We start from the raw sequence: 23020 nt of genomic DNA, 5'->3' as shown, positions 1-23020 counted from the left end.
CTAAAATGCATTTGAGATATCGAGAAGAGGAAACGGACCATCTGGATGACCGGATCCAACCTGTCGGTACAAACCTGTTTCGTGCACCTCGTTGCAAAAATAAGAAAGCATCATTTGTGGGACATGTGTCCGTTTGTGTCTTTTAAAAGGTTTAGAGACATTTCACACTAGAGAGACGAGTGTTCTTTACAATTCTGCCTGTGGTGCCTGATTTATGGGACATCCTGCATGTTGGGTAAGATGCACTGGGGTTCAGATCTACCTACCTGTCTATCAAGCCGTTTTTGTTCATCTTAATAATGGTCAATGACTTAATATCATACTGCAGACAAAGCTGTCATTCACGGGGTAGTTATGCGCACTGTAATCTTGAATCACAAATATTATATTGAATTAATTCTTCGGCGCTTCTCATCCGGATCAGTAGGGGGCGGTATTCTTACCCAGCGGATTCCGCTTACGCGATAAGCAGTTTGTCGCTCTGTGATTGTAGGCAGTGTCGATGGTACTACCGGAAATGAATGGGAGGGGCAGAATTGGGAGTTAGTTTTTTTTTTGGTGTTTGTTTTGTTTTGTTTTTTAAAGAAATAACAGCAGTATTATTTAAAGAATAAAATAAAGAATTCACTTGAAATCCGTCAGGAGTAGAGAGTCTTTTCCGCGGCGCGGCGGCAGAGAGGTTGAGCGGATGGGATGGAGCCGGTAAGTACGGCGCGATTAAACATTTCATTTTTATGACTGACTTTTACGTTTTTCCCCCTCAATAAATTCACCTTTTAGGTATCAAAAATGCACTAATAACGACTGGGGTACTGAAATGTGCAAATTGCTCTTATGTATGTTATTCAGGAAAATAAGTTAAACTGTCTGCAAAAATTGAAAAAACCAAAATGTGTTTTTTTTGTTTTTGTTTGATCATACTGCGTATTTATCGTATACTGAAGCACCAGACATGAATCTAGACTGCGCTACACAAGCAGTATTGACGTGACTCGGTTACAACCACTTCGCACTGTTTCTATTTTAAAATAATTTATTAAATAATTACATTATGTAGTGTTTAAATAGACCCCGGATATGCAGTTTAAATTTAAACTTAAAATTTAATTAAATACGCAGTTTCCGTCTTTAGTCAAGCAAGGTGATGTAGGTGTTGACTTTGTCGATAGTGTGTTCCGTTTCAGAAATATATCGTGCCTTATGAACGCACTGTGAACATTTATCTCCTGTGAAACATTTTGAGTCTGACAAAATGGTCTCAGGTGCTTTAATTCACACCAATGTAAACAGTCGCATGCTATTTTAATGTGTGTGTGTGTGTGTGTGTGTGTGTGTTTTTTTTTTGCTGTGTCATATAGAATTGAAACTGCTAAAAAGTTCAGGGTAACCAAATTAATAATACGTGGGTGGAAACAAGACTCCTATTGCATAGCAGTTTCACCCATTGCATGTTTTACTATGGGCTTGACAGTGTATAGGTAACAAGCTCAGGTGTGTCTTATTAAAGACACAGCAAAACCAGAAATGGATCACACTGCTCTGCAGTGGGAGTCTTATTCCATCACTGTAGTAATAATATAGTAGACCCTGGTATTGATGTGACACAGAACCGTCTTTGAATCAGATGGATATATCTCATAAAGGTTTGACAGTAAAAACCTGACATGGCTGATGCGAAACGGGAACCTTATTATCGCCGTCACTAACGTTCTTGTTGAAATTAATTGTTCCTTTGCTGTATCTGCACAGCTACATGCTGTCGGCACTACTGCAGTGAACCCCCAGGTTCATTTTTACGTGCTGTCACTTGGCCAGAAGCAGCGGTAATGCTTGCTTGACTTAAGCTTGCTCTAGCGCTTAGCTGTACAGTTATTTCTGTGAAAACTACACCTTTGGTTTCTGTGTGCAACAAACAGGCAGATGTGCTGCAAGCGTGACGAAGTATTGCAAGTACACATCTTAATCAATCAATCACTATTCTATATAGCGCCTTTCATAGTGGACCACCATCACAAAACGCTTTACAAGATGCAGTAACAACAAGAAAATCCATAAGACGTTTGCATTACTGTACAACAGTAACAGACTGAAGGAACCAAACAAAAGCTCCAAGGTGACTTTCCATTCCCACCAACTATTCTGCTCGACACTAAAAATAGCCCTGCAAATACAAGACCTTGTGACTGTTGTAGCCCTGCTGCTTGAACTGTTTAGTAGCTGGGGAGACCGGAAATAACAACACGTGCAATCCTTTGTGCCAAGGTCAGCTGTTTTAAACAAATGATGACACGGTTTCTAGTATCGGCTGCATCTTTTATCGGAAGAGGCGGTTTGCAAGCAAGATGGCTAAATTTGAATTTGATAGGTCCAGGAGAAAATTCCTTCTTTGTACACAGGAGGGCGCTGGAGCACTGATGTGTTGACGTGGTCAGCGAGTGATCTTTCTTCTGTTACCATTAATTCTGACTGTTGGATAACCCAGACCCCCAATAGCAATTATATATTGAAAGAGTATCAACAGCAACATGTAACCACTAGTAAAGCAAATCAATCGCATTGAAAACAACTGCAAAAATACAAGCCTGCAACACAGCTTCACGAGCATTAAACATATCGATGGGATTGAGCTGGCATGGCTGTTTTGTGTTGCAGGTTGCGGAGCGCGGTTTCTAACAGTGTTGTATTGCTTGTGTGCAGGTTGCTGCTGTCGTAGAGGATTCGGAGGTGCAAGGAGAACCTCCTTTAGAAGGTAGGAGAGTACCCCGCAGTGAGCTGACCGGATAGCCCTGCCCAGAGGAAGAGCTGCGCATTGTCTTTATATCCGGGGAACGAGTGTCTGTGTGCTGGGAATCTGGTTTAGCATTTCCTTTTTAGCCGGAGATGAGGGATGCAGAGATGGAAATAAGAGTCCTATTGAGTAGCAGTTTAATACAATATTTAACCACAGGGTCATTCCATGACAATGCACCCTAACGTCTCTCATTTACACCAGGCTTGGTTTTTAGGGTTGTTTCAGGCAAACAAGCTCAAGTTGACCTTTTGTTGGTAATTTTGAGATTTTTATTTTTTGGGGTTTCACACCCAAGGTCAAAGCTTGTTTTCTTTCAAATGTATTTCCAATAAAATGACACCCCCCACAAGTCCGTTGGATAACGTTAAGTGGGGTTACCCATCAGCTGCATTTTGACATCTCTGTAACTTTTGACCCCTTTCACCTGAGCAGTCTAAAAGTGGAAATGTGAGCTTGTTTGCCTGAAACAACCCAGAGAACCAAGTTTGGTGTAAATGGGAGATGGTCACGGAATGACCCCACAGTGTGTATAGGTAACAAGCTCAGGTGTGTCTTATTAAACGCCTAGTAAAACCTGGAAGGGAGCAAACTTCTATGCAATGTGAGTCATATTCCTCCCTTCTATAGTAAAAGTGCTTTGTAAAGCTTCAGTATAATGTGCAGTCTGGGGCTTCGTAGTACCTACTGTCAGCCTTGTAACATAAATCCGATATGCTGTCTTGCCTGTCATGACTGAAACTGACGTGAGCACCTTATTAAAATCACATGATGTCCTAACAAATTCTCATTGATGAACACAGGCGAGCTTTTACCGCATGGCATCAATATCAACAGCTGAGCTACGTCAGATTTGGCATTCCTAATTGTTTTGTGGGCACCCCTGCTTTTCATTAGTTTTCTTTTACACATCCAAGTGCAGTACAGCACAGCACACACTGACTCGCGTGCTGAAGCGAGCCCTCCTGTTGGATTGTATGTTAACAAGCCCCTGTGCTCCCCTGCAGCTGCCGAGTCGGATCGGGAGGTGTACACTCACTTCATGAAGTCGCACCGCTGCTACGACCTCGTCCCCACCAGCTCCAAGCTGGTTGTGTTCGATACCTCGCTCCAGGTAAGACAGCTGATGCTGAAGAGCAGGAAAGGCACCACTTGCTATTGATGGCTCTAATAGCCTCCTTTTTAAATGTTCTTGGATTCTTATGCTGCAAAGTAAAATATAGGGAAGTTAATAGTTTAAACCATTTCCAAATGTTACAATTATTTCTGGTTTGTTTTAAACCTTGCCCTGTACAGAGGTCAGTTATAGCGTATATACAGTAGGATAGTTCCAGTATAAGGCTGTTTATTCAGTTATTCAATTTAAGTCCTCCTCATGTGTACATAAACTGTGTTTGAAACTGCTATATTAAAGTACGTTGCAGACCAGTATTAAAACTGTATTACGTTGGTTGTAACAACGCTCTCTCTCTCTCTCTCTCTCTCTCTCTCTCTCTCTCTCTCTCTCTCTCTCTCTCTCTCTCTCTCTCTCTCTCTCTCTCTCTCTCTCTCTCTCTCTCTCTCTCTCTCTCTCTCTCTCTCTCTCCATGTGTCTAGGTGAAGAAGGCGTTTTTCGCTCTCGTCTCGAATGGCGTTAGGGCAGCCCCTCTGTGGGACAGCAAGAAGCAGTGCTTTGTAGGTAAGGAATCTGCTGCCATTCGGGCACGAAAGCGCAGTACCCAATGTGGTGTTCAAAAAAGGCTTTTACCCCAGGATATGAGCGGTGTTAATGTATATAGGACAAGAACACCAACAGCACACAAAATGAACAAGGTAGCACGAACAGGTTTTGCAAAAGGCATTCCTGTGATCAGCAGGCTGTTTAGTTCAGAGTGGCCAGAAATCTTCGAGAGGAGGAAGCTTGTGTTCCTGCAGCTAAAACCACCTTGGGTCATGTAAACGAACTGGCTAGCCAAACGTGTCTGAAGTACAGAGCATATTATGGAAGCGTGTTTTAAAATGTAACTTGATTCACATCAACTGCAGTGCTGATGAGAGCCCCTTTATGTCTTCCTTTCTGCAGGCATGCTAACTATTACAGACTTCATCAATATCCTGCATCGCTATTACAAGTCACCGTTGGTAAGGGGCTGTTCCCTTTAAAATACAGGACACGTTTCACAGCTTTCTGTCTAAATTCTAGTCGAAAGCAAAACTAATTTAACAGCAAATATTTTACAATTCTTTTTGTGAGATGTTGAATTATTTTAGTTGTTTTGCTCTTGTTTTTATTATAGAAGTTATTTAAGAGTAGCGTTCCCCGTCCACACGTGCTGCTACAACTGTTTAAATAACGTACCTGTCATTTTCCTTTTCATTGTTAACATAACTTTTTAAACTTATAGCTTAAGTCTGTATCAAAGCTCTTTTCAAAATGTACGCTTAGTGCACTGGGGTTTGAGATCTGTCCTCTAGAGTAAATGTTTCGAAAGCTCTGGTTCTAGTTTTGCACCTAAATTGAAGAATGGGGTTTCACATGTGTTGTTCAGTTCTGTAACTGACAGGCAGGCATTCAGTGCAGTGGGACATGTCCTGTGCTTTAACCCTTGTGCTGTCCTGTTTGTAGGTTCAGATCTATGAGCTGGAGGAACATAAAATTGAAACCTGGAGAGGTGAGTAGTGTCTGGTCCTGGGAGCATCATCCACAACAACCAACGCTCTGTCCTTCAAACCTAGAGGAGCAAACATGCTTAACGTAACTTGCTCCAGCTTGAAATGTGCGCCATTTTTATTTGTCAGTGCAAACGCACACACGTGTTGAAATCTTTGTATTTCTTCTCAGAGTTGTATCTACAGGACTCTTTTAAACCACTAGTGAGCATCTCTCCCAATGCTAGGTAAGGAATATTTTGCAATATATATTTTTTTTAATGAGATTATACTACTGTTAAAAGTAAAACTATGCTGTGTGTTCTGTGTATGGGGTGACATCTGTAAACAGGATAAGATGTGCTTTTGACGAATCCTTAACCGTGACTTCTCATCAGTGATTTGTAATTCTCTCTCTCTCTCTCTCTCTCTCTCTCTCTCTCTCTCTCTCTCTCTCTCTCTCTCTCACTCTCTCTCCCCGCCTCAGTCTGTACGATGCTGTCTCGTCGCTGATAAAGAATAAAATCCACCGGCTGCCTGTGATCGACCCCCTGACTGGCAACACGCTGTACATCCTCACACACAAGCGCATCCTCAAATTCCTCAAGCTCTTTGTGAGTGTCAAGACAGTGTGAAGAGTGACTTGGAGGCATTTCGTTCTCATGACAGTGTTGAATGCATGCTGCAGTATACCGCTATGGCCAATGAATTCACTAATTTTGCTTCATACAGTCGAATGAAAGCTGCTGAATAATGTTTAAATATTGAATTACATTCCGCTTTGTAGTTTTCTGTATTACATAGCGAAAAACTGACAAATACAAAAATGTAACATGAAATACTACTGTACTACTATTGTGGCTTCCGGTAGACTTTTGCGATATCGTTTTGTAGTTTCTATGATTTAAATTATGTTAAATAGAGGCTTTAAATTATGGTGCAAACGCAGTACATTTTTGGTGAATTTGATCTATTACAGTAGGCTGGATTTCTCTTTAGCAAGGTGAGATTCTCCCTGAGCAAGCTGAGTTCATAGCCCAGATTATTGGACACGCTATATTTTAATAAATGAAACTCCGAGGAAAGGAAAATTACACCACCAGCATCATCAGTATCAGAAAGTGTGCTTATAACAGTTTCTTGACCTTACTAAGTTGAAACACGCCTGATTTTAGTAAGGTCTTTGTACCTAATGAAACTTCTACAAAACTATTAACTGTTCATTTCCACCATTTTTTTTCTTCACAAAAACAGCATTTTGTCTCAGGTGAACTTGTGTGCCCCAGTGTGTCTGCTGGGATCACGTGTAAAGTTCAAGATGTTTTCGTTATTTCTTTGCCGCTGCAGATTTCTGAGATGCCGAGGCCGGAGTTCATGAAGAAGACCCTGGAGGAGCTGAGCATCGGCACGTTTGATAAGATCGCGATGGTGCGCACCAGCACGCCTGTATACACAGCGCTGGGCATCTTTGTAGAGCAGCGTGTCTCTGCCCTGCCTGTGGTGGATGAGTCGGGTAAGGGGTTATCACTGAGGCTGCTGGGTTTCAACTATCGCTAAACATGTTTACACCAAGTCCCAACTGTTCTTTAAACTTCAGATTTCTGTGGGCTGTGGTACAATAATTGCAATCTAGGCCCTATCATCTTGTGCAGTAAAAAATATCAAACTAGCAGTCAGGAATTCTAAGTATGTTGCTAAAACAGTGATCCACATTTAGTTAGTAGTGTGTAATAATAAGCTACAATACTTTTTAAGCAGTACAAAGAAGGCTAATGTCAGAGTTCACCAAACGGAGGCTTTTGATTGTTTGAGGGGCTTAATCATCAATTATTTAAAGCTAAATTTTTGTTTAATAAATTAAGGTTTCCTTTTAATGTCGATTGCAGGGCGAGTTGTGGACATTTACTCAAAGTTTGACGTTATTGTAAGTATACATGCTTTATTTGAAGTGTAGTTACTGATTTCTGATGCGTTTCATTATTAAAAATATAAAACAAAGGCATTTTTAGTATGGAGATGATTTCCAATCAGCACTCCTTAACAAAATCATCAATAAAGGGTTTGGTCCCAACTGGTCTACATACAGCTATGGCCAAAAGTTTTGCATCACCTAGAATTTTAGGATTGAGTCATTAATAAAAAAAAGTTTACATTTGAATTGCATACCGCTTTGTAATTTTCCATATACTAGCCAATTGGAGAAACGTGACATTTTAAAATCTAACATGAAATACTGTACTACTATTATGGCTTCCGGTGGACCTTTTTGCAATATAAATTACATGGTGTTAAATAAAAGATCTAAATTATGTTCATGTGGCTTTCTCTTTTTTTTTATTATGTCTCAATCCTAAAATTCTAGGTGATGCTAAACTTTGTGCCTCAGCGGTGCGTTACTGCCGGTTGTCTGGTGAATACTGTTTGTTTGTGGTTTTGGTGTAGAATCTGGCAGCTGAGAAGACGTACAATAACCTGGACATCACAGTGACCAAGGCTCTGCAGCACCGCTCACAGTACTTTGAGGGCGTGCTCAAGTGCTACACACACGAGACGCTGGACACCATCATCAGCAGGCTGGTGGAGGCAGAGGTACAAGCTCCTCCTCTATAGCGTTCCTTAAGCAGCCCCGGCTGGTTTCACTTCAAAGACTCCCTGTACTTGCAGTTCCTGCCTATGCTCTGCCATGCAAGTCCCTGTTAAGTAACTGCAGCTTCCACAGTGCACTGTTCTCAAGCGCAGAACCGCAATGGGGGATTATAAATATGTCTTTCGTGACGTGCCGTTTTTTAATATCTGTTTTGAACCGTACGCAATTGGAGCAAAGATTTAGCTTTGGTGTTTTTTCAAATGACGAGTGCAACAAAGCCTTTTTGTACAAATTATTTTAACCTTTCAGGTACTGTGCGATTTTTGTTATGCGAGCCTCTGTATCCGAGTGATCTGGTGGAAAATATTGTTCAGTTGCAGGAACGATGTAAAGCTGGCAGCCTTGTGACTCACTCGTTCCCTCTCTCTGTGTGCTGCAGGTGCACAGGCTGGTGGTGGTGGATGAGAACGAGGTGGTGAAAGGCATCATCTCCCTCTCCGACATTCTGCAGGCGCTCGTCCTCACTGGTGGAGGTAAGGAGCTCCCTGTAAAGCTTTGCTCTCGACTCTATAGTCCGCTTGCAGCCTGATTTACATCACATCAGTAGCTCAGCAAGGTTGGATCTGGTCAGTACAAGGGGGTATTGATGGCTCAGTAGGAGAAATGCTTTCTTCCCTCAGAACAAGAACTCGACAGTGCTCTGGTTTGTATTGGAGACATGTTCAAGCAAAGTCCTGTCTACTAATGTGGGCATTGTGAGGATCCCATTGCAATGAATACAAAATCCCAGGCTAATGATTTCCATTACGTGAGAGTAGGTATTAAAACCTCATGCTGATATTGGACTCTCGACAAGATAAGCACCAACTAAGACGCAGCTTCTTTTACTGCATCCCTGGATATGAGATGCAGCATCACGTTGGATCTGTCCTTCTTAAACATCCCCTTCAGCCACTGCGTGCATAATTGTACCAAGTTTCCTATCTACCGGTATACCTTTGATAATGCTTACCATGTTTCTTCAAAGCCTTGGCAGGGCAACTTCTTGTAAAGTTTAATTAAGAAGCAAATTAAGAAGTCTTCTAATACTATCATCATTCTGATGGTCTCAGTGCTGTAGTGCCTGCACTTGGATTTCAGACGATGGTTAGATCAAAGGACCCTTCAGGATCGTTGCTTTATAGAGTTGTTGTAAAAGTTTGATAAAAAACCCCATTTGTTTGACGTTACTGCTGTTTGCTTAACGTTGTTGTTCTGGCTGGTTTTAATAGTTTCCCCTCCCCTCTTTATTTTTTAAAGGAGTGAAGACTGCCTGAGAAGTGTCTGTCACAGACTGCTGGATTCAGTAACATCACCACCAGTGTGAGACCAAACCAGGCACATCCCACTCAGCATCTGGGAGAGTGTTGTCCAGAAATAAACCATTTGTACAGCAGCTCGATGGGTCAGGGCAGGTTATAGAAGAGAAGCAAAGACCGGGGTGTAATCCAAATGATAGCACTGCTGTAGGGACTCGCGGTTTTAACAGCACCGCAATATACCATGTATCATATCAATACTATTTTTATATTTAATTCAGTCCTTTATCATAGCAGTAGGCAATAGTGGAGCACAGTTTTTGGAGGCACAGGGGGTGATGTTATTTTTTATAATTTTTAACTTGTCAAGGAAATTGCTTGACCAAAACTATACATTTAATTTGTTATTATTATTATTATTATTATTATTATTATTATTATTATTATTATAAGCAGTATGCATTTGCCCATATCAGCACACTAATTGTGCTCACATTGTCATGCTCATCCCTATGAATTATTTTTTCTGATTTGTGCCTGCTGAAGAAGAAACTGTATAGATGTGATTATAAAATTCCAAAACAAATAAAAGAAACTCCTCTCGAAAAACCTAAAACAACAGCAAGCGCCTGAAAATGTGTAAAAGCCGTTTCGCTTCTGATCTGGCCTTTTTAAAATCCTGTTTTACTTTCCTTTTAGTATCCGTCAGTGTAAACTAAAAGTAAAATTCAATTAAATATTTCGACTACAGTAGTAGTGTTTTTTTTTTAATGTCCTCAAATAAAATAAAATCAGAGACTTTATTTGAAATGCTTGCCGTTGAATTTTAGTTTCTTATTGTTTCTACTGGATGTTTAGTAGTTCTGGGTGAGACATCTGCAACACAATGTGTTTATTAAAAAGAAACTGTATCAATGCATTACCTGGTACTATATTCTGAGTTCCACAGAAGAAAGGGGGATGTTGGTTGATTCAATGTTTCTGCTTGTTATGCTTATTCTGCCAGGTTATTGGTGAATTCCTGATAGTCACTTTTTTAAAAGGTGATATTAAAAAGGTTGGACTGCACACAGTATTCTACATTTTTTCTGTTACCAAAGAACCTTGACTTGTATTTCTCTTTGGGCTGGGCTGTAGGTCACAAATGATTTGCGTCTGCATGCTGGTTAAAGTTGCAAACTGAACCGTTGCTGAAGCAGGTGATCCTTCCCTTGAGTCACCATTATTATGTGGACCGTTGCAGTGCAGGCTAGGGGTAATGCTGGTTAGGTTTATGTTGCTTTTTAAATTAAGCCTTGCACAAGGTCTGTTTTTTCTGGTATCTCTTCAGGGGGGGAGATATTAAGTAAATTATGTTGTGTTTATAGTGACTTAAATAGTCCGGACAGTTTCAGTTTGAAGTGAGTTAGCGAATGGTCATTGCACAGTTAAGTACAATAGTTTAATAGTTCTGTAACCGAGGCTGTTAGGGTCCATTGCATAATACATGTCCTGTCAATCACCAATGTGGTGAATTCTCACATTGGGGAAATAGCACAGGAGACCTGTACACTATAGTAAATCATTTTAGCATCTTTTGAAAAACTAATCCTAGCATTGGGGAACACTGCATAGCACAGAGCCACGTGGAAACGAATAGATAATAATAATGGCAGTTTACAACAAAACTGCATTGTTTCGTAATCTGTATTCTGCTAAAGTGTTGAGTCCCGGTTCTTCAGTTTGTCTTCCTGTTGTGTTCTGCCCTTGCTTCTGGTTAAGAGTAGGGTTGAGAAAGGGGCTTGCTCAAACTGCAGGAGCCAGCCTTTGACTCAACCGCTGCCTAAAACACCAGCCCATCCCTGTGTGTGCAAACTGGGTGAAACGGCCAACACTGAAATGCAGTTTCTCCCTGTTTGTTTGTTTGTGGATTTCAATCCTGTCTGTTTTGTGGTGGGTTCAGTTTGTTTAATGAGTCGGGGGAATGCTGTATGCTGGCTGAGTAAATGCATGCACAATGATACACTTTCTTCCCAGGGGGGAAAGAAACCGCATGCCATCATAAAAAAACACTTTATACTGTCTCATCCTTATGAACAGAGTCAAACAAACACCAGCTAGTGTAATGATACTCCCCTTCACTGTGTGTCACGGTACCACGTCTGAAGCAGTTCTTTATGCGCTGTGTTTTACATGGCATAAATAAGTATTCATTAATTGAAGTTCCATGGTATTAGACAGTCATAGATATACTTGCAGGGTGCTTGTGTGTATCCACCATCAGCCTGCCATTGCAATTGTGTAAGTGGAGGATGTTTATCAAGACATGTTTCCTGCTACAGCAAATATATTTAATATTTTAAAAGCCAACTGTCGCTTTTCTGTTTGTCATAACCAGGGTTGGAGTCAATTCCTTTTTTTCAGTTCCAATTCCTTGACCCCAACCCTGGTCATAACATCCTGGTGACTGTTTTTTAAAAAAAGTTACATTTCACCCCCTGTGGCCTCAATAGAGCTCTCAAACATGTCTTCTCACTGAAGTGCAGTCATGCACCACAGTGTACAACACTTTTTAAAAACCTTTTATAAAGTCACCAGGAGTGGATGAATGAAACGGAAAATTATTTCAAAAATTGTAAAAATAAAGTAAAAAATAAAAATGCATTCGTTTCAAACCTGCACCAGCCTGTCCAGTCCCTGATTCCCTTTCATATGTAATGTAAACACCAAGGGTAATTGCCTATTTATTTAATACTTGATTATGCCATGTAATGCACCAGACTGGCACCTCTTGTGTTGGAGAGAGGGGGCAAACAGTTCTGTAGAGGGGCTGCAGGCTTGTTTTTACCTCCTGCGGGTTGTTCAAACCCTGGTAAGAGAGGCTGGAGTTTCAGTCCTTGAATGTCAGTAAACATTTAATTTCTTTTAGTGCATTGCTGAATGTCCAGTTATTTCATACTAGTTTATATCCTGTATATCTATACTGTGTGTTCTTTTTTGGAATGATTGGAATGATGGCTTTTTTAAATCTATATATATATATATATATATATATATATATATATATATATATATATATATATATATATATATATTCCCATTTTAAGAATCTATATCTGGAACAATTTAGTGCGTGCAATGAATTGTATTTATTTGATTCTTTTTTTGTGCATGATATTTTGAAATGGTGCTTTGGATCACTTTTTTAATTTGTAGTTTTTATTTGATTTATTATTTTTATTGAATATCAGTACAGTGTGTGTATAATATATATATATATAAATTGCATCGACTGTATTTCAGTTCAATAATAAAGTGTAGTATAATTTCTTTGCTTCTCGTCTGGACTCTGTTTCGATACTCGGTAGCAGTCAGAGTTTTATGAACGTGACTTGCAGCACATCGGACCCACTTGAAATTAACCCTGAACTGATTTTGCTTTCACATTGAAACAAACCGACCAAACGATACGATTAAAACAAACTGAAGTGGAATTAAGTTTGGTTCACACTTCAGACTCCGACTTCATTTCGAGTCGAGGGTCTCAACCCTGTGCGACAGGTCGGAATGACGTCACCCTGCGTCTTTATTGGAAAGTCGTACAGCCGTTTCTCATGCGTATGAGACCTGAAATCGCACAGGGCCGGATCATGTTGAACATTTTCAACATTTGCTGCGTGGTCGCAGTGAAGTTGCACGGCTTTATAGCTGCCTGCGCCTGACATATCGCATTCACCTGCGACAGAAGTAAGAACCAGCCGTTCTTTCAAACAAACTGCTCCGACTGCCTCCTGTATGACAGCATCTGGTTAACTTGTTACAAAAGAACACGTGAAACACATCATTGTGTAGATTGAGTTCCCCTGTCCGCTGGACTGCCCCATTCAATCCCTGCTTGTATAATTGTACCACATTCAGTTTTCTAGCTTTGTATCTATTTTAGAATGCATGCAGGTGTTTTTTTCATAGTTATGGCAGGGCAACAATATTCCGTAGTAAAGATATGTCAATGTCAATGAGTTACACAAAAAACAAGACAGACGGCTGACTCACCCTGTGGCTCCAGCTCTCTCTCTACCCCCCCCTCACACCCCCAGCTCTCTGCTTTGCTGATGCAGAGAGTTCTGTTCACAGATTAAATCCTGTTTGTTCTAGTGACAGGTTTTCATGAAAGGATAGAACAGGCAGCATGGCAGGAGCGACTGTCTGTCTGTCTGTGTCTGTCTGAGTGCCTCTGTATTTGAACCTAGAATACTTCACTGTGCTGTGGAGCTGGTGTTTGGACCCCACCATAAAGGGGTTCTAGCAAATAAAATAATTTATAACTTAACTGTATTGCACTGTTACCATGTGTTTCCTTTGCATGAAATCTATGTGACACAGTCAAATTCGAACATGATTATTTTTTTTGCCACTCTATACATTTCAAGCAGTGTTTGTAATGTTTGTCCCAGCACTTGGTTTTTGTAACGCATGTTCGTTCCGTTGTTATACAGAGCTCTCGCTGAACATCATAAGCTTCTATTTAAAATGGGATGCCAGTGGGGTTTTGTTATCGGTATCCTGTGCAAGCCTCAGCGACTGAACAGCGTAATTGCAAACAATCACAGCAAAGTGCTTATTTCAGCTCAACAGGCTTTTTGTTTTGTTTTTGCTCGTACGAGGAGAGGTGAGGGGGGCCGGGTGTTTTGGGTCCCAGCTGTATTCAGTGGGAGAGAGACGGAGGAGAGCAGGGTGCCTCCGAATCAATTTCATTTAATTAAAGAATTCCAAACCGCTGTTTTCTTAACCAGCTGGAGAATCTTGGAGGTGAAATTATTTAAAAAAAAAAAAAAAAGTGTGACAAGACAGAACATTATTTAAAGGGGGCACTGAGTAGTGTTTGAGTACTGAGCCAAACTACCAGGGACTGAACACCAAGGAAAGAAAGAGAAAGAAAGAAAGAAAGAAAGAAAGAAAGAAAGAAAAAAAAACCAGTTTTATAAGAGGTAAGTTTTTTTTTGGTATTACTTCTGCTGCTGTGTTTGTTTTGTAATGTGTTTTAGAGCAAAAAAAGAATAATGCTGTCTATTTATTAACAGATAAGTTCCAATGGGAGAATGTCATGATTAAATAATGTCATTGCAACCTGCACCCACAGCCTTCAGTAGGTCAGCCAATCAGACGTAGATACTTTGAACAAGAAGGACACTGAGCTACAGTCACAACACATGCATTTAATCCACAATCACAGATATCAAGAATTAAATTACCTATATTGTAAAAAAAAACAATTTCTGTATATTTATTGTAAATCTGACTTCATCTGACATTTTATAATTCAAACTAAGACATACATTAGTGCTATCTGAATTTGATATGTAAATATCCCTATTTAAATATTTTTTTACAAACAAAAAATAATGCATTCTGATATTAAACATGCATGTTCTCGTGCAGGTCTTTCTTAAAACTGATCATGGCAAATCATAATAAATGAACCACTTCTGTTTCATGTCAAGGAGATATGTAAGTTGTTGTTGAGAGTATATTGTATTGATAATCTCATCAATTGTATTTTGTATATTGATAAAAAAAAGTAGTTTCTTGTACCTTGCATACTACATTGTTGTTTGATCATTGTTTGATTTCTTTTTTGCTTATTTTCTATTGACTTTTTTTTACTAAATTGAATTGAGCAAACAGATCTGAACGCGCTGCCATAAAAATCAAGGCGAACGTATATTAGGAAATCCTTTAACCCAAGAGTGTTTATTTTGAAAATATATAGTGCTGTAGTAAATATATACTGGTTTAATGCCGTATTTAAGTATTTCTCCATTCTACTTCATTATAAAGTTACTGTGTACAAAATATTACATTGTACTGCAGATTCATTTTATTAAACCTGCATAAATGGTGCTGTTTACTTTGACAACAGAAATGAATCCGAATGGTCGTGCTGTGCGTTGCAGTTAAGTGCATAATGTAGATAGATCATCCCTTTATTATCCTCGCCCCTGTAAAAGCATTGCAAAGTGTTACAAAGCACAGTGAAAGAATGGTAAAGCATAGGCAAGCACTGTAAAGCCCAGAGAGGCAAAGCATATTAAACAATATGGCAAACCATAGTAGAAGCATGGGAAAACTGCAAAATGATTTACAAAGGTAAACTTTAATAAGGACCCATCTATGAAAAATCTATAGAAATATTAAATGTCTCTGTGCCATGATGAATTGGATCACAGTGGATCATGTGTGTTTTGGTGGTGGTGGGGGGGGGAGGGGGATATTAAAACAAACCTGAATTATTTCATCTATTGCCCCCCCCCCCCCCCATTCCAGTCCCGTATTCACAGCCGGACCCCTCTGCGAGTTTGGGACCTCTCTGTGTCTGGGACCTCTCTGCTCCCTCTCTGATGGATGCCTGCACAGGGCTGGAGGGGCAGCCGCACCCCCGACTCCAATATGGGACGGTCCCGGGGAGATACTAGTGAGTACATCCAGGAGCTACAGAGTTTTGTATAAATCTGTTTCATTTGAGTCCAGTATGCTGTACTGGGGGTTGCAAGAAGATATATTATAATTAATAATAATAATATTTATTTGGCAGATGCCTTTATTCAAGGCAACTTGCAGAGATTCAAGATTCATATTTAAATACAGTGTAGTTTACAGTAAGTGTAAATAATAGTACTAAAATACAATATGAACTAGGATGCAAAGCTTAGTATATTAAACAGCTCGATTCATTAGTATTTTTACACACTGCTGCAATTTTTCTATCAACTATGAGGCATGTGGAGGTCATTGGTGCATAGTGAGGCAATTCGGACGACCAGATCCAACCTGTCTTTACATTTGAAACCCTGTTTCGTGCCCCTCATTGCAGAAATAATAAGGTTTGCATCATTTTATTTGTGGGACACATTTGTACCTTTTAAAAGGGTTAAAAGAAAACTAAATGTTCCTGTTACAAATCTATAAATAAATAACTTGGTTAAAACAAGAGCTCCAAAATTCACCTTGGTTGTTTCTTGCTAGTTTCCTAACATTAGCAGTTTTGATTCACAAAAAAAGGATGCAAACCATCGTGCATTAAGTAACTGTGACACTCCGACAGCAGCAGCTCAGTGGAAAAACTTCTGTTCCTTCAGAGCAGCTCAGAGCGCTACCAGGTGTGCTTGCTGAGAATTCTCAGTTATTTAACACAACCTTTTCTCCTCCTCTCTCCCCTCAGCTACCATGAGCCAAACTATCTGACCGACCTGTCTGACTGTCGACCCGAGAGAGAGCCAGATAGAGCCCTTGGCTACTGGACCATCCCTGGTTCCAGAACCGGACAGGTCCTCCAGGATTACACCAACTGGAGGGCTGCCATGGCCCCCTCTGAGCCCTTCAATCTGGATCTGCAGCTGGGGGCGCACTGGGAATTGGAGAGGAGGGAGGGTAGGGAGCCGATTGTCCGTGAGGAGTGGGCAGAGGGGCAGAGGGCTAGGAAGGCGAGAGAGAGAAGGAGGGGCGAGAGTTGGGCGCTGAGAGCTGAATCACGCAGTCCATCCCGCTTGAAGAGAGGGCTGCAACCATCCTGGGACCAGAACTTCAGTTATCAAGGTCCACGGCACTGGCGGTACAGTCATACCCTACCCAGAAAGAAGTCCCTGGATCCCCCTTCAGGAACTCAGCTGGAGAGGGAGGAACGGTGGCTCTGTAACCCTGCTTTACAAGACCCTGGCCTTACCAGGTCCAGGAAGGAGTTGCCGGGAATGTTGAGAGAGGAGGAGGGTGGCACTGCTACCCAGCTTACTACCCGCTTTCCCGGGACACTCAGTTTTGAGAAGACAAGGCAGCAGGAGAGCAGGGAGGAATTGAAGGAAAACCAACCAGAAAAGAGGATGTTTAGCCAGCCCCCGACTTATGTGCCTCCCCCTCCCTATAGCGCCCCCCACAGGACTGCAAGAGTCCCGAACCCCAGACCAGAGCCCTCCCAACTCAACATCAGCACAGCAGCGGACAGGAAAGCCTACTCAGAATGGGTTTTGCCTTGCAGGAACTCTCCTGGGGAATGGAGAAAAGAGGGGAGAGAGAAGGGGATGGAGAAAAAGAAGAAAAGGCTGGATCCTGAGATCTGGCCTCAAATGCTTGGCTATGGGACGTGGGGCGGCTCCACTGCACTCTCCAAGCAGAGGCCCCATTTAGGGAGAGAGGGCCCGATCGATCGTGAGCTGTCTGGATCCCCACAGAAGAGATTTGAGGGAGGAGAGCTGACAGCCATCCCGGATAGCAGGAGGAAGAAAAGCAGAGCCAGGGAGACTGTCTTTTGTTTGGTTTCCCGGCCAGGGAGTGAGGCGGGAGGGCCAGGCCAGCCCTCAGAGGTCATGAGATCCTTTCCCCTGCCCAAGAGCGTCACCAAGGCAGGACAAAACAGCACTGAAAGGGTTAGAGGGAGACCGGCGAGTGAGGGGTGGGAGGAGAGCAGTAGGAACTACAGAGACAGGGAGAGTAGCACTCGCTTGCCCCACAAAGAGTCCCACTCCCAGACAATGAACCGGGAGATCAGTGGCTACTCAAAGCCCCAGGCTGGACGGGACAGATCCCAGAATGCTGCGAGGCATTGGTCCCACAGCCACTGGGAGGAAGGAGAGCGGGGAAGTCGTAGAAGGGAATCACTACAAAGGGCTGCCAGTGAGCCGAGAGAAGGCTATGCCAACTACCAGACTCTGCCCAGGGTACGGGGGCCAAGAGCCAAGGACCGGGACAGAGGCAGGGGCAACACCAGCCAAAACAGAGAGGCTTTGGACACCTTTGAAATTTCAAGCAAGACCTTAGCCCTGAGTGGGCAGAGAGGTTTGTCAGGTTTTCCTCGCTGGAAGGAGACAAATCAACTTGGGAATCCCAGGATCGTTCATCCAAAAGGGGAGACTGGAAGCTGCGGCCCTACGGAAGACACAGGGAAACTGAGGGAAGAGAGGGGAGAGGCTCAAAAGGACAGCAGCGACAATGGGGTTTTGGTAATAGACGCTACCTGTGTTATCGTTACAGCTGAGTTTATCTTCCCACCAAAGAAAGAGCATGTTCAATACCTGTACCTGGCTAGCACAGATAATTCTGAACTACCAGATATGGATCTGATTCCTTCAAACAGTAACACAGATAACATAGAGACTGGACTGCAGAGCCTGGAGTCCTTGGAGAGCAAACAACAGATTACTGAGACCCTTTCTCCCTGTCAGAGGCTGCTCCTCAACAGCAGACGGAGTCAACACACCCCACCTGCTTCGGAAACTCTTTCTGGATGCTACGAAACTCAGGAAGCCCATAACTTAGAAACAATGGATCAAGTGGCTATCCCATCCCCTGTACCTGCCAATGAAACCCTGGAGGAGAGAACCAGGAGGATTTTAGGGATCCTCCAAGAAAAAAGCCGATTGGAACTCGAGGGTGCCCTGTGTCGCTGGGAGGAGGAAGGAGAAACTTTGGGAAGCGTGACAGAATATGACAGCCCGAGATCAGATAACGAAGAGCAAGAGGCCCAGGAACAGGAGGAGGTAGAGGTTTGGGAGAGGGATGGAGAGAGAGATGCCTCTGGAGGTAGGGATGCTGGGGAGAGGAATGGGGAGGCTTCCCCTCTTGGATGCTGTGAACCTGAGAAGGATGAACAGAAAAGAGGAGGTGGAGAGTCTGTCCTTCCTGCTACAGGGGACGTGGTGGAGACAGAAGAAGCAAACCCATTGGGGGAAGAGCTTGAGGTTCAACCGCACAGGGCAGAGGAAATCAGTGAACCCCTACATGGGGTGCCAGCTTTCCAGGAGTTTGAGAACTGGCAAGAGAGGCCAGGGAGTCCCAAGGGAACAGAGGAACACACTGTTCCTGACGGAGAGACCACTGACAAGCCCCCCAGTCCAGCAGAGATCCCCACATTGCCTGATGCCCTCCCCCAACTGGATGACATACATTTTGAAACCGAACCTGTGGAGTCATCCCCTGATAACACTGATGGCATCCAGCATGCCTCCATAGAGGCTAGCCCCCAACAGGAGATTACAGAAGGAGAAATTCCTTCTCCAGAGTATTGTCAGTATCCTCCTCCTCCTCCTCCTCCTCCTCTTCCCAAAGACGTTGCTTCAAATTCATGGACCCTTTGGGATGCGGTCAACCGAATCCGCAAACACACCGCCCCCGATTCTGAAAGCGAGGATGAGGAGGTGGTGGAGGTGTGGGATAGGGATGGGGAGGCAGATACCTCAGTAGGGAGGGAAGCTGGGGAGAAGAGTGGGGAGGTGGTCCATCTTGGGGGAAGGGAACCTGGGGAGGATGAATGGGGAAGACTAGAAGGTGGGGAAGAGGATGCATTCTCCTGCAGCAGCTCAGACAGCCACACCTCCCGGGATACAGTGATTATACGAGGCACCACCATGTCTGAAGAGGAGGAGCAGGGAGAGAGTGACACTGGGAGTGATGCTGGGGAGCTGGGGCTGGGAGAGAGTGAGGGATTTGAGATTGATGGAGATGATGACAGTGATGCTGAGCTAAGACCCATTAAGGAGGAGATGGAAGGGGAGTTGGGAGGGAATGGGTGGTTAGGGAATGATGTGCAGGAATTAGAAGGGAGTGGGGTTTTTAGGAGTGATTTTTGGAGTGATGGGGAGTTGGGGTCCACTGAAGAGGCACTGGGTGGGGGTATGCAATTTAGAAATGGAGAGCTGGGGCAAACTGAGGGGGGGCTGGGAGGGAATGGGTGGTTAGGGAATGACGTTGAGGAACAGGGGGACATTCAGTGGGGACAGGGAGCTAGCGACGCTCGGAGTGATGGGGAGTTGGAGCCCACTGAAAAGGCACTGGAAGGGGGTAGTGAACTTGTAATAGACTGTGGGAGTCCTGGAGAGTTGGGGGCAACTGAGGGGTGTCTGGGAGGGAATGGGTGGTTAGAGGGTCATGGTAAGGAACTGGTATCCATTCAGTGTGGACTGGGAGGGAGTGACACTGGGAGCGATGATGGAGAAGTGGGAGGAATTGCAGGCAGTGACACTGGGAATGATAGGGAATTGGGAAGGAGTGGGAGTGATGAAGGGGAGGTGGGGTGGACAGGGAGAGGGGAGGTTGAAGAACCCATTCAGGAGCGACTAGGAGGGAGTGGGGATGGGGAGTTGGGGCCCACTGAGCGGGTACATGGAGGGAGTGGGGGTTTTCAACGTGACACTGGGAGCGAATGGAAATTGGTCACTATTGAGGAAGAACAGGAAGGGGATGAGGAACAGGAAGTGAACCCCTGTATCGAGGAAATCCTGCGTGAGCTGAGAGAGACGGAGAGGGAGCTGTTCGGAACTGAATAGTCAATTACCAAGACAACCAAAGGCAACGACTCAATCCACATGGCGACAGTCTCCATGGTGCTGGTTAAAAAATGGCAGCCACTAACTATTGACCAGACCACATAAAAACAGGAGACTAAGCAGAAGAGTTTGAATTAGCAAAGGCTTATATTGTGTTTACTGTTTAATTGTATTGGCTTTATAATCTTCTCCAATACTGACCTTCTTCAACTGAAAAAAATATATACATTCAATAGAGCACTAATCTACACATTCCAAATCTGACATTCCTAAATATTCCAAGCCAGCTGGCTACACTGCTATCTTTTAGTGTGCTGTGAGATGAAACTTTTTTCATTTAACACAAGTTGTATTTTATCTGTTGCTTTATTTTAAAAGTTTAAAAGCAAAACCTTGAAGTTAGGCATGGCTGCTATGAGAATCCACTAACACTGTATTTATTTGAAAATTAATAAAGCATACATGTGCTTACATTTTAAATCTGTTGGTTTGGTTTCTTTTGTTTTAATTTGCTATCCCAGGGCCACTCGCTCTGTAAAGTGGCTTTATTTTTGTATTTTAAAATAGTAAATCTAGATTGGTTTAAATTGTGGTTGTATTCATGCTTTGTTTCAGCACACACACACAGTGGAGGGGAGAGCAAATACAATCTGGTATAATTTTATTACAATTAACAAATGAAACATTATACGCTTTACTTTTGAATAGATTTCCATTTAAGACACTTTAAAAATAAATAACTTGACATGTTTTGTGCTGAACTGTTCCTTGTTTAATAAAGTATCTTTGAGTTATAATAAATATTTCTGAATGAAATCGGATTTAACCCAAATAAAAAATCAGAAATCCTACATATGATCTATGTTACTGTTGGCTTACTAGAGTGACTTAAACGTTAAATCATTTGTTATCGTGCTAAACTGAAGGTATGGGTGTGGGTTTAGATTCATGAATGTTAGTTCTATATTTGAGAATAGGTTTGTATTGTGTGATTGCATGTATGTTATTTACAAATGTAAAAAAAAAATTAAAAATTAGAACCCCTAAAAATGTGTCATAAAACCATATACTGAAGTATATAGAACTAACATTTCTATATGTATAAATCTAAACCCACATCCCACACCTTCAGTGATGAGAATTATTACATAATAGGGATAGGAGGGTAACATGTTTTTTTTAAGCTGACAGTAATATATGTCATATATTTGATTTCTACATAATGCATGTTTCTGTAGTTGCAAATACATTAGTCTAAATTAGAAAATGGATCAAATTTATAAGAAACTAAGTAGACAAATATGTCTTATTTGCCATCATCAGTGTGCAGATTGAAATTGTATGGGGTGGTATTCATTTATCAGTAAATTGAAAATCAGCTAATAAAATACCCCAGTTGCACATTGGGTACAGAAAAAGGTTATTGACTTTTTGATAACAGAAAAACAAATATTGCAAACTTTGGGATGAATCAACTTTTTTAATATGCTTTGTTCAAGACATTCCTTTCGGTTCTGATTGAGCAGCAGGAACTCGCTGCACTGAATTTTCTCACGTCATGAAAACAAACCGTTGCTTAACTAAATTGCCATTTGCTCTGATGAGTGCTTATCGGTCACTGAGGGTGAGCGGAGGCTGGTCAAAGTTCAACAGCTTTGTGCTGCTGCTTTTCTGTAGCTGAAACTGTGTGTGCTGTGAACCTATAAGAAGCAACTCAAAGGTCCACATAAACCTTCAGGAATCGCTTCCAGTAAATTCTGCTGTTGAGGATTTTTTGTTTTATTCTGGTCATTAAATGTGTGTTTTTAATAGTTTTTGATATTTTTGGTGTTAAGGCTGCTTTAACCAAGATCAGCCAGAGTGTCTTTATAGAAGTTAACATCTACTGAGGGTCAAGTTTTTGCATGGCTGTGAATACACTAGCTGTGCAGTAGATGGCGCTATCTCTTAATTCTATAAAGACTCTTGCTGATAAAGTAAAAATCATTATTTGAGTAATTACAATGGTAACCACTCATAATGATTGCATTGTAAGTAATAATAATTAAAAAAAGACATAGTCTGTCCAGTAATTATAATTATCAGTAGCCTCTCGTGTATTAGACTCCCCAATGCTCCGTGTTCCTTACAGAGACAGTATTGTACCGTGTGTTTCAGTAAAACTTTGACAATCTCCACCACACTTCTAATTTGAGTTCCTCTGTGCTCAGTCATTTCACACCTAACAGAAATAGAGACAGCCGATACTGACAGCCTCTATGATGCCTGGTGTCACACCCTTTATTATCAACACACATGGCGATACTCTATCCACAGGCAGCATTGGGGCACTCTAATACAGCCAGAGACCGATCATATATATATATATATATATATATATATATATATATAGTAATGAAAAAAAAAAACAGGTACACAAAGATGAGGG

General features: G+C 42.0%; 2 protein-coding genes across 2 annotated transcripts; both read left to right on the top strand.

Annotated features, from left to right (window-relative positions):
* Nucleotides 1-481: 481 nt before the first annotated feature.
* LOC117401039 (5'-AMP-activated protein kinase subunit gamma-1-like) lies at nt 482-12610 on the top strand. Its single transcript, XM_034001437.3, has 13 exons — nt 482-702; nt 2698-2749; nt 3796-3902; nt 4385-4466; nt 4851-4909; nt 5394-5439; nt 5610-5664; nt 5904-6030; nt 6764-6929; nt 7303-7340; nt 7859-8005; nt 8443-8536; nt 9303-12610. Exons 1-13 carry the CDS (start codon nt 694-696, stop codon nt 9317-9319), a joined length of 999 nt encoding a protein of 332 aa, XP_033857328.1. The 5' UTR covers nt 482-693; the 3' UTR covers nt 9320-12610.
* A 2984-nt stretch (nt 12611-15594) lies between these two features.
* LOC117400934 (uncharacterized) lies at nt 15595-20592 on the top strand. Its single transcript, XM_034914122.2, has 2 exons — nt 15595-15752; nt 16500-20592. The coding sequence occupies exons 1-2, from the start codon at nt 15679-15681 to the stop codon at nt 20590-20592; spliced, it is 4167 nt and encodes a 1388-aa protein (XP_034770013.2). The 5' UTR covers nt 15595-15678.
* Nucleotides 20593-23020: the final 2428 nt, after the last annotated feature.

This window comes from Acipenser ruthenus, chromosome 42 (assembly GCF_902713425.1).
Source record: "Acipenser ruthenus chromosome 42, fAciRut3.2 maternal haplotype, whole genome shotgun sequence".
In the NCBI taxonomy this organism is placed as follows: Eukaryota; Metazoa; Chordata; class Actinopteri; order Acipenseriformes; family Acipenseridae; genus Acipenser; species Acipenser ruthenus.
The sequence above is the reverse complement of the archived record's forward strand: the minus strand, read 5'-3'. Positions and strand labels throughout refer to the sequence as shown.